General features: G+C 48.9%; 1 protein-coding gene across 1 annotated transcript in view; it reads right to left on the bottom strand.

The window, feature by feature from the left end:
* The window catches only part of PLXNA4 (plexin A4), a 409,078-nt gene that overhangs the window by 103,854 nt on the left and 292,813 nt on the right, over nt 1–12,411 (bottom strand). The window contains exon 5 of the mRNA XM_081800079.1: nt 1,433–1,533. Coding sequence (XP_081656205.1) covers nt 1,433–1,533 — 101 coding nt within the window. The remainder of the gene's footprint in view (nt 1–1,432; nt 1,534–12,411) is intronic.

The following is a 12,411-nucleotide window of genomic DNA, read 5'->3' as shown; positions in this document are numbered from 1 at the left end:
AAGACAAAGTCCTTGTACATCTCTTGCTTTCTGAGAACGTGTGCTTAATAAGGCACACATGAATAAGATACGCAAACTTCAAAATCAGATGCGATGCCAGGTTAACGGAGGTGAGGGCAATCCAGCAGGACCATCTACCACTCAGAGGAAGGCAGTTTGAGGCTGGGATGCCCATGGCAAGGGAAGGATGCGATTGAAGTAGAGCCATCTGGACAATCCTGGGGGTCGACCAAAGTCATTAGGGGCAGGGCACCCACACCCAGGAGCTCTCGGGCCTTCCCCGACGGTGTGGCCATTCCTGCCCCACCTCCGCTTTCCATCTCATAGCACTCCACAGTTCAGGACATGCTCTCACCAACGCCATCTCCTTTCATTCTCCAACGACTTGGTGAGGGGGACAAGACGGGCCCCACATCGCCGTCTCTAATCCACAGATGAGCCGGGCTGCCCCAGATTGTTGCACAGCTGGGGAATGTGGAATTTGGACTTGGTGGCAGCGGTCTATGTCCATGGCTGTTTTCTTTAGGCCACAAGGAGTGCAGGGCTGCTGGTTTCTCAGTACAGGCTGATGGGCTCCTTCACGAACTGCCCAGACTTCCCTTGGGCCCCAGTTCACCCCAGTTTTCTGCTACTTGACAGGAGGCAGGCATTATGTTACCAAAGGGAGAAACTGAGACCACACAGAAAGTCATGTATATGTAGGATATACATACCTCCACTGTATACCATTGCCTTCTTCCCTCTTCTAGAGAATACAATGGAACTGGCACCAAGAGGTGCCCAGTGCTTGGGACAGGGCTTCATTGGCACATAGGGAGAGTGTCCAGTGCTTGGGACAGGGCTTCATTGGTCTAGTGCGCCCAAGTCCAGGGCCATCTGACAGCCAGAGCGGTGTACTGACAGCAGAGGGAGGGTCCTTGGGTGCTACACACTCGAAATGTCCACCTCAAGTACCAGAAGGTTCTGGGTAGATATCGAAGAGTGTCTTCTGTGGTTGTCACATCACTAAGTGGAGAGTCCATATCTTGCACATGATTTAGTGGCCCACGTGAGCCTTGAGAAAAAAGTCCAGTGCCTTTTTTCTTGGTGTTCAGTCCTGGAACATCAGCCTCCAGCCAAGTCATAATCAGAAATATCCAGGAATCTCCCTCCAGCCCTCCAATGTGCAATTACCCACATGATTTCACATCCTGACTCCTCATCATTCCCAGGCTGACATTTCCATACATTTCTTACTGCAATCTGGCAATTTAGAGTGAAGTTGGAACAAAAGAATGGGATGGGATTTGCAAAGGGTACAGAAAAGGAAGAGTAAGAAAAGGCAGGGAGAGAAGAGAGATCAAAGGGAAGGAGGGTGGTGACAGAGAAGGCGAGGAGGAGGAGAATTACAAGGGAAGTGGGAGGCCGGAGGAAGCTGCCCAGCGGTACTCACGTGTTGTGGAGCACACACCAGCCGCAGTGGGGGTCGCCGGAGCCAAGGCACTCGCTGCAGCTCTGATACTGACCACAGGACTCCACGGGGACTCTGGTGAGCTAGGACAGGAGGAAAAGAGAAGGGTGATTAGGATTTTGCAGAACGCCCAGTAGTTCACTGGGAAGAGATGCTATTCTATCAGATAAATCACCTAAATCAGCATAGGAACGTGGAGAGGCCCAGGGTGCCAGAACTGAAAGGGACCTTGAGTGGTCATATTTGAGCAGATGGCCACATAAGCATCCAGGGGAGACAAACACCTGTTACTTTCTTAGAAGTCTCTGCCAATAACCTCCTTAGAGTTCATTTTAAATTGTTATAGAAGATATTTATACAGTGTACAACTAAACTTTCCCACCGTTAAATCCCCAAAACACTCTACAAACATCCAATCATCACCTATTTACTTCTTATCAATGTAATAAATCCAAATGTTTATTGTTTCTCTTGTTTTTTCTTCCTTCCTTCCTTCCTTCCTTCCTTCCTTCCTTCCTTCCTTTTTTTCTTTCTTTCTTTCTTTCTTTCTTTCTTTCCTTCCTTCCTTCCTTCCTTCCTTCCTTTCCTTCCTCTTTCTTCCTTTTCTCTTTCTTCCTTTCTTTCTCCATTCCTTCCTTCCTTTCTCTTCCTTTTCTCTTTCTTCCTTTCTTTCTCCCTTCCTTCTTCCCTTCCTTCCTTCCTTCCCCCCTCCTGCCCTCGCTCCCTCCTTCCTTCTTTCCTTCTTTCCTTTCTTTTTTGCTATAAGATGCTCTGCCTTCTTCCTAGTTCCCCTATGTTTGTTTGTTTGTTATCATCTGTGTGGTCCCAGAGAGCATGTAAGTAAGCGAAGTCCAAGACCCTTTTCTTTCTCCTTCTTTGTGCCTTTGAACTCAGTTTGTAGCTGTTAAGCTGTCCACTCTCTTTCTCCTGCTATTGGCCAACTGGCTTTAAAAGTTTTTCACGCTGGTGTTTTCATAGAAGAGCTGTTGCTACCTCTCCCCCTGTCCACACCCTTTTCATGACTACAGGCTTCCTCTCCAACCCCAAAACCTTATACTCGCCCTCACCAGCTGCTTGTTAATGTAAAATGTTCCACGTGACATTTCTGCTTAGCCCAAATGCTTCCATTTCCTGCATGCTCCGAAAAATCTTTTGCATGTCTTTGTTCTCCAACGTAGCTTCGCCCAGATGTCTTTTCACAGGGCTTCTCAGGGTCCAATACATAAGAGGTACTTAATCACGATACTCAGGATCACATGGAATTTTAATTTTCTTTCAATAGCCTTGGTCTTTATTCTCTATGTTGCCAGTTTCTTCTTTACAAAAAGGTTTTTTTTTTTTTTTTAATCATCCTATTCTGTTTGGGACACCATTGTATCTCCGCAGAAGACTCCTTCCCCAATCTTTCAGCTTGTGCTAAGAGAATTTGATGTGGCCGTCCTTTATAATTTTTCGCTATTAGACAACAGGCACAGAGAAGTGCAAACCACGCTGACCGGACTGAGCCTCTGTGCCTCATGAGCCAACGTGCAGGCTGAGTCCCCCTGCTGCTGCGTGGGGCATCTGCCTCTGAAAACTTCTGTACACTTAGCAGGGGCTACTTATAACTCATGCACAGGCGAACTGGCACCAGGGTCTGCTCAATTAGTCTCGAAATCGTCTTTTGGAATTAATTAATAATTAATTCCCAACCCCATATGATCTCGCTTCCCTTTCTCCCTTCACTTTCTCATTCCCTTTACATATCTCTTTTGTCTTGTTTTGTTTCCTCACACGCATGCTGAGCCTTCTTAAAGACCACCCTGCAATTTGACTTCTTCCCAGTTACCTGCTGGCCTCCTGATCCCCTTCTTGCAGTTTTGCCCTTGGCCTTTGTGACCCTCTCTCCGTGTTCTTGGATGTCTTTTGGCACTTGTGGGATTTCATCTTTCCTCTTATTACTGCTCGTGTAATCTGCATGGGCCATGCCTCAGCTCTGCCCATATGCGACTTTCCCCATTTTTGCAATTAATTCTGACAATCAGTTTTGTACACATTACCCTGCTGGCTCTACACACAGCCAGGAACTTACCCTATTCCTATTGCCTCTTTCGTTTCTCTCCCTACCCTGTAAGTGGGCATAGGCATGCTGGTCATGTAAGCATATAAACAGTGGTTCCCAGCCCAAAGTACCTGAACTCCCAGGAATTCATGAGTGGTAATAAGGTCCACAAGCTATTTTCTTTCTTTCTTTTTTTTTTAAAGATTTTATTTATTTATTTGAGAGAGAGAGAATGAGAGACAGAGAGCACGAGAGGGAAGAGGGTCAGAGGGAGAAGCAGACTCCCTGCCGAGCAGGGAGCCCGATGCGGGACTCGATCCCAGGACTCCGGGATCATGACCTGAGCCGAAGGCAGTCGCTTAACCAACTGAGCCACCCAGGCGCCCCCACAAGCTATTTTCAATAGTTCCAAAAGCCTAATGGAAATTGGATTGTTGCTGTTTTCTTTTTTGTATGCATACCCAGTGATGTATGTCCTATATTAAAAATAGGAAATATATTATTACTTAATCAATGCAGTTTGTTTAGCAGGCAAAAGTCTTTGAAAACATGATGCCTAGAGGGGAAAGAGTAATAAAAGGGAACTTAGATGGTGGAAGTTGGTAACACAAGTGCATAATAATGTTTTCATATGTTCCAGCTGCTTGTCTAGCACTCCATATTTTGCATGGGCTTAAGGAGAAAATCATGGCGTGTTCAATCAAAAGCATTTTCTTGGTCTAAACTTAATTAATGGCCTCCTCAGTTTCTCCCACTGACATGTCCTATAATCTATCTTGGATGCATGTGCCACGGGGCTCCGGGGTGTGCCAGTTCCTTGGCGAACCTGATGTTCTCAAAAGGCTTTGCATTCAGATTTCTAAAAATATCTCGCAACTGGTGTTAAATAGCGCCAATACCTAGAATTGTAAAATCCTTCCTCTCCCGATTTTAAATGAGCGCGATTGTAGTTTGGTCGGAAAGAGTGTGGGAGCCCGCAGAGCCGGGTTCCAATCCTAGCTCTTCCATTTACCAGCAACAAAGTCCCGAGTCTCATTTTCCCTGGACTTTAAACAGGGAGATAAAATCCCCACCCCCACCCCTCCCAGTTCACGGAGCTTTCCAGAGCACAGATGACCTGGTAGGCGCAAAGCTGCTTTGTAAACGCACGAGCACATTGCAAGTGACGGTTATTATTGTCGTCTTTGTCATTAATCCCCCATTCTTCATTGCGCGGCCACGTTCCCTCTCTGCCACATCACAGGAATCTGCTCTGATAGGCTTCCCCGGCCCCACAAACTCTCCCCGGAGTATATCACAGGCCAGGAAGAACTTTTCTTCTTTAGCACCTTGATCATACCATTTCCTCCTTGACTGCGATGTCTGCCCCTACACCAGTCATTGCTTCATCTCTGGGATGAAACTCTGGGGTAGCCCAGCTTCCTGGACTTATTCAGTGCTGTTACCAACTACTCTAACAGGCCTGTCTTTTTCTCTGCTTTTCATCTAGCCAGATCCCTGTGGGACAGGGGCATAAGTCCTTCCTCAGCAGTTATTATGAGACTCAGCTTTCTCTCAACCTTTTCTTCTAGGATCTTTCTATCTATACATTCAGTCTTTTTTTTTTTTTTTACTCTTCTGAGCTTGATCTAGGTTTTTTTTCCATTCTTTTTAAAGTGTGGGTGCTCAAAGTGAGGTGCCCACGGGACCCTGACAAAACGAGTAAAACGGTTCCCGTTACCTGAGGTGATGCTCCCTTCGCCTCTCCAGGACTTTCCCAAAGAAGGTTTCTGGGAAGCCTTCGAAGTCCCATTTTCAGGCAGTATTCCCCAGAATGGCCAGCCCCTCCAGGACTGACTCTACATCTCCCAATCTATACCATTGCATTGAATCCCTTCTGAAAACCAGACGGACTTCATCACTTATCTCGGTGCAATTCTCTACCCTAATCGCTCCAGGAACCTTCCACACCTTGCTTAGGAAGCCGCACGGGGGCCCAGGTAGCTTTGGAGCCACAGTGGTGGCGTTGTGATTCCTTCTCTCCAAACCCCCAGACTCTCCACCTACATCTTCTACCAAACAAAGCCGCCTCTCCCTTCCCCCATCACCGGCTCCTCCTCTGACCCTGGAACACAAACCACTCCACACTCCAGATGCAGAGCCACACGATTAATTAAAACCACCCCACGCTGATTAAAGTCTTAAGCTACAGTGCCAGGCATGCTAATTAACTGAGTGAGGGAATTCAGACCACAGGAAGAGGTGAGAAAAGGAAGTCACGGAGGGGGGCTTCTGCTTAGAGAACGAATCAGATGACGATTGTGACCCAAGCCATCCTCGTGATGGATGGTCTCAGACACCACAGAAGATTGAAGTTTGTCCCCTGGCCACTGGACTCTGGGAGACGTGTTGATTGATGTGTCTGCAATAGCACCCTCTCTGCTTCTACAGACAGAACCTCTGTATGTGTCTACGAGTGTTGGTGGAAGTGGGGCTCCTCGGGTGGAGGGGTTCGGACAGGGTCCGCACAGGGTCGTCTCAGCACATTCCACTGGGTTTGTGCAAAGTCCTATTGGGCAGTGTAGTTGTTTCTCCAAAACATAGAATTACCACGTGATCTGGTCATTCCCGTTCTGGGGACACACCCCAAAAGAAAAGACTGGAAGCAGTGACTCGAACAGATATTTACGGACCAATGTTCGTAGCAACATTATTCACAATAGCCCAAAAGTGGAAAGTGACCCAAGGCAACCCAAACCCAAAGCAAAGTGACAGATGAATGGATACATGGAATGTTGGTATAGACCTACAGTGGAATACAGTCATCCCTCTCCTCCCATCCCCCATCCACGGGTTCGCTTTCTGTGGTTTCATTTGCCCATGGTCAACTGCAGTCCAGAATCAGATGATCCCCCTTTTCTGACATATGACCAGAAGGTTATCGGCAGCCTAATACTAGGTCACAGTGCCTAGGTCACTCACTTCCCTGCATCTCATCATGTGGGCATTTTATCATTTGATGTGAGATTATTATAATTGTCCTATTTTATTATTAGTTATGGTTGTTAATCTCTTACTGTGCCTAACTTTATAAATTAAAGTTTATCCTAGCGTTGTACATATATGTAGGAGAAAACATAGGATATCTAGGGTTTGGTATTATCCATGGTCTCAGGCATCCACCGAGGGGGCCTGGAATGTAACCCCTGTGGATAAGAAGGGACTACTGTAATATTCAGCCTTTCAAAAAAAGGGAATTCTGACCCATGCCACAACATGGATGAACCTTGAAAACATTATGTTAAGTGAGATAAGCAAAAAAGACACATGTTTCTGGTGTTAGACTAATAAATTCATGTTTGTAAAATATTCTGAGATCCTTGGGTGAAAAGATAGGCATTGTTAACTCTTTTCAATTTAATTTTAAATGGACAAAAGGGTTTTGGATGAATATCTCTTATCATGTGCTGTGATGTAACCGGGTCTGTCATTCTCAAGCTCTGGGCCTCTGTTTCCTGATTTGGAAAAATAATGTCATAGCTTTGCTCCACCCAGAACCCTTCCTCAGGCCCCCCCACCTCTTCCAAGAGGCAGAGGGAAGGGTCTCGGAATTCAAATAGGTCTTATGAGGTCAAATGGTCTATGATTTTATAAGATTCTTCAGCTATTGCTTAGCCTCTGCTTTGGTTCTCATTCTCAGTTATGAGCAGGAAGCACCTGCGTGTGGGTGTCTACCCCGCTTCTATTCATCCCCCCCATTACCTTTCTGGGACTCACACTGGTTTTCTTCACCCTTTTGCCCCAAGGTAAACATCCCTTTTGTCTGGTTTTTCAATATTGTAAATAGAATCATCATCTCTCTTCCCACACCGGTCCGGCCCCGTGGACAAGGCCGAGAATGTACAAACAATGGCCAGGGATAGAAAGACAAGGACTGACTGAGCCAGAGTGAAAAAGTCCACCCAAGGACTTCAACTCATGAACTTGACCTTCACAAGCTTCTGCACTGATCACCAGAGCCCACCGCCTAGAGGGCCTGGGGCCCGGGTGTGCTAATGGCAACTAGGGTATTTTTCTTGAGTCCTGGCCCCCAGCTGTCTAGACTCTGCTTGGTTTCCCTGATATTTTGGAAGTTGCTTTCTTCCGGCAATAGAGTCTCACTCCACTTGTTGCTGTTAGCATCCCAAGGGGTGCCTGCAGCTCTGCTGATTACATGCAGAAATGTTCCATAGATACAACATACAATCTCTGGGAGCGCCTCTCATTTGTTCAAGCATTTGACATTCTAGTCGAAATGTGAGTTATTACTCCGTCTCTCCTCTTTTAATTGGATGTTAATGCTGCGACGGCTACGCTGAACCTGATGCTGGGGGTTAATTTAAATGTCCAAAAGGCTTCTTAAGTACCCAGTTTCCTACAAAATTGTCAAAAAAGGGGGAAAAAAGGATGCAAGAGGACCCATTAAGAAGCTCTGAGGGGCTGCTATGGAGCTGTCAAAATGTGCAGCTCCCATCCTTCCCCGGTGCGGTCCCATCCATCCCCGTCCTGTCCTCCTGTCTCTGAGCAAAGGAAGTAGAGCTGGGAATAGTCAGTGCTTTTCCTGAAAATTAGTAACTCAGCAATACATATGGATTTCAGCATCACGGTCTTGGGGTGCCCCTCCAAACCTCTCCAGGGGCCTTGCTTTCCTTTGGTGGCCTCTGAATGCCTTTGCAGGCCTCATTTCTGCTGACTTGGGGCCATGCAAGGGTTGTGTAAAGGCTTTGTCTCCGTGATGACCTCTGAGCCCCTCACTGCCAGGGCTTGAACTTGCAGTGGCTGAGCACGGGCTCAGGAAGCATGTTTATTTGAGCCTATGCCAGGTGCCTGGCACACAGTCACCCACATCCTCTTTGCTCAGAGGTGGCAGGTAGGTCTGGCCTTGGCAGGCTGGCAAGAGAGGCCGAGGCCAGGAGGCTGGTCACAGGCTGTGGCACATTGTGTCATGAGTCCCAACTCTTCCCTCCTTCATCCCCACACCCGCCCCTACCTGGCCTCATGGTGAGTGGAGAGGTGGGGTGTACTTCCAGCCCCTTGACTTGGGCTTGGCCTCAGGACTGGATTTGGTCAATGGGATGACAACAAGCACGAGGCAAAGGCTTAAGATGTGCCTCTGTGGTCAGACTTGCCATCTTGTGTTTCTGCCATTTTCATGAAAAGAGCTTCCCCACGGAGCTGCTTGCTCTTCAGCCAGAGGAACCCATGTGGAGCAGACCTGAGCCCAACCCACAGCGGGAGACAAGCCCAGCTAGCCCAGCGGCTTGAAGCAGAACCGCCCAGCCAAGCTCCGTCTACATCAGAAGATGAGAAATGGGTGTGTAGGTCCACGCATATGAGAGTTAATGCTTATTATTATATGCTACTGAGTTTGGGGAGGGGGTTGTTACACAGCTTTTTTTGGTAGCAATAGCTAGCTGATACAGGGATGCTGGTCACACCAGGGTACAAAGGTCCTGTGAAAGGTAGAGGGGACAGGGGGGATGGAGGAGGGGAAAGTTGCAGTGTAGTGGTTTCTACGTGCTTTTATTTTATTTTTTTTTTTAAAGATTTTATTTATTTATTTGTCAGAGAGAGAGAGACAGAACACAAGCAGGGGGAGTGGGAGAGGGAGAAGCAGGCTTCCCGTGCAGCAGGGAGACCGATGCGGGGCTCGATCCCAGGACCCTGGGATCATGACCTGAGCCGAAGGCAGCGGCTCAACCGACTGAGCCACCCAGGCGTCCCTCTACGTGCTTTTAAAAGCTGGGTCTAACATCACAAATGAATCTTCCCAGTGTATTCCATGCTGACCATGCTCTCCTAATTCAATGACCGTAGATCTGTAGATCTCAGGGACGTCTGGCCCTGAAGCAAAGTACCAGAAAAGACTGGAAAGAGAATGTGGTTCTCCAGGTGTGGAGGGCTAACTGGAAGCACAGATGTTCATAGGAGCCGCTGTACTGATCTCCTGGCTGCCTTACCACCGGGAAATGATTTTATCTACTTGGCAGCAAGACAAGTCCCTCAGGAATGGGTTGCCTTGAACTTTGCAACTCCTCCTGCTTGTGCTCCGGCTATGGGGTTAATCCAGCAGGGGTCTTCTCTGACCCGAGCGGGCTCATGCCCAGGATCAAGGGCAGGCTGTCAGCATTGTCCCCACCTGCCTGTAGGCAGGAGTTCTAGGGTCAAGGTCATCGATAGTCAGAACAATAAGGGCAGCAGCCTCAGAGCATGAGGCTTGGGAGCGGAGGTCCCGAGCTCTAATCCATTCTGGGTGTCTGGGTGACCTTGAACAAATCCTTTCCCCTCATTATGCCTCCACTGATTCATTTCCAGATAGGAGGACCCAGGCCTACTCTGCCTGGGAGAATCGGTTATAAAATACTACTAATACAAATGGTCTAGGAAGCTCTTTGCAAATGAAAAGTAGCAGATGTTGTGGAGGGCTGCAATTTGCTGCTATTAATAAGTATAAATGCCTAATAGGAAGCCAGTTTGCTCTGGGAACTCGGACAGCCAAGGAGCAAGTGTTGACGCCGGAATCATCAACATATGCTGTTCCTCATTAGCAAGCGGCAGTAGCTGGGTGAGAAGCTCTCAGCACGATTTCTACAGAGCCCCGAGAAATCACCCTATCCTCCGCCTCCTGGTGTGGGCTGCACGGCAATGGCCCGGGTTTGTTATTAACCAGACCCCTCGCCAAGCGAGAAAGTGATGCCCTTCTCCGGTACACAGATGGAAGAGCCACAGCCCAGAGAGGCTGAGCAGCCTGCCCAAGGTCACACAGCAGGGCAGTGGCAAAGATGGAAATGAAAATGAAGCTGGGGGCAGCAGCCCGCCATCAGGCTCCAACATACCGATTCCCTGGATGCAACCCAGGGGATTGAAAAACCTCTGGTACTTCCACTGAATCCCAGTTCTCGGGTTGAAAATTTTACAGCATTGCAGGTTGTGTACTGTAAAGCAGGAAGGTGTGGCTAAGCTCAGGGGCTGAGGGCCCCTCCAGGGGGCCAAGAAGTCCATCATGGAGCAGGAGCTCTAAAGAGACTGACAGTAGGTCTTAATGCAGCCCTCCTCCTCCAGGGAGACTTCCCGGCTCTTTCAAATGTGCTTGGAGAGAAAAAGAGAGCTTAGAATAGCTTTATCTCAGGACTAAGTGAGAAACAGAGATCTGGGGAGAAGACAGATATGGGTGTGCATCCCGGATCTGCCCCTTCCTGGCCTCCTTTTCCTCCTCTGAGGATAACAGGAAGCACCCTGAAAGGTTGGCGTGAGCATTAATTGGGATGGCACAGATGAATGAGTTAGTCCAATGCCAGTAACAACTCGGTCTGTCATTCCAGCCTCTTTCCCAGAGAAAATGTCCCCCCGAACCCCTTGCAAGGGGTGGTGTGAAGTCATCTCTCTTCATCTCTCCACACCTAGTACCCAGCTCAGGCATGGCAAATGAGACTCCGTAAGCAAGAGGGCGAATGCTTGCAAGTTGGTTCCTGTCAAGCTCATATTCCAAGAACTGCCTGGAATTGATTTGCCCATCTTGGCTATACCCTAAAACCTATAATTCCTGAATTTCTGAATTTCTTGCCACAGGTTCATCTCTGAGTGTAAAAGGCAACTTCTCTCCCATCTCTGGACTGTCAGGGTCACATTCACACGGTGGGTTTCGAAGACCAGACCTCTGGGGCCCTGGTATTGCCGGGCATGAATTTTCTCAGGTAGGTCAATCCAGTGCATTTGACAGAGGAGACTGGCAGCTAGCCACACCCATATCCCACCCAGACAGCTGCCCTGTCACCATGCAAGAGAGAAGGTGCCTGGGACGGGAGGAAGGTTCTGGCATTCACAGCGTTAGTAAGCTGGAAGGGACCTTGGGAACAATCTAGTTGCCAGTCCCCTCATTGTTCAGGTGAAGCTCAGTTGCCAGAAGATTTGTCCAAAGCCACACGGCCACCAACACTATTCTTTTGAGACCCATCCCTAGATACAGACTCCTGCCCAAGATGTCTGCTCTTGACCGAGCCCCAAGGTCAGGGCTGAAGGGAGAGGCAGAGCCTCTGGGACGCCCCCCAAGCCCAACAGGTGGGAAGGAGCCTTTGTCCTTGGGACCAAAGTGCTGCTCTCAATCCAGCCATCTTTCACCAAGTGCTGCTGACGGAGGCTATGGTCCCATCTGATCTGGGACTGGGGACCTGCTGGTGTGAGTTTCCTAAGCCCAGCCTGCTCAACGGAGGCCTCTGTTCCAGCAGCCAAGTGGGGGGTGGCTGGCACGGAGACACCTTTATCCCGGCCCCAGCAGCTGAGCCAAGTGAGTTCCAAGACATATGCCGAGACCCTCTGGCTTGCTGGCGTGACTCTTTGTGGGAAGTGACAGGGCAGACCGGGCAGGCACCCCCTTCTCCATCCAGCACCCAACCCTTTTCTCCAACTGCCTTCTGTCAAGGGCACTGTTAGCCAGCGTCCCCAGCAACGATCTGAGCGTTCAAACTAAAGGGTGGTTGCGTGCGAATGGTACCCGGATGGGAATGGGCGCACACGTGCCTGGTAACAGGAGCGACATGTGCACACAGCGATGGGCAGGAGTGCTCAGGGCCGTGGCAGCATGCTTGCAAAGAAACACGTCTTTCCTGGCAGACACTCCCGTCTGGGCAGGAGCCTCCTTTGGAGAATGGACAAACATCTTCCTTCAAAAAGGAATCTGACCCTGGGAAAAATCATGGTGCCCAAACGAAAGGAAACGGATATACCTCAGGGGGCCCTCTATGCCCCAGCATCTCAGGGAGACCACAGGTGCCCCAAAGAAACCTAAATATCTTCCTCTGCCCTCACCCCCTGCCTCAAGGTAGCCAACGAACTCTCCTGAACCTATGGGAGCTCCCCTTGTAGGGGCCCTGCCTACTGCTGGGGAAAGAGGAAGATGGTCCTC

This window comes from Leptonychotes weddellii, chromosome 12, assembly GCF_054177405.1.
Source record: "Leptonychotes weddellii isolate Sample4059 chromosome 12, ASM5417740v2, whole genome shotgun sequence".
Taxonomy (NCBI): Eukaryota; Metazoa; Chordata; class Mammalia; order Carnivora; family Phocidae; genus Leptonychotes; species Leptonychotes weddellii.
This window is presented reverse-complemented; position numbering and strand designations above follow the sequence as displayed.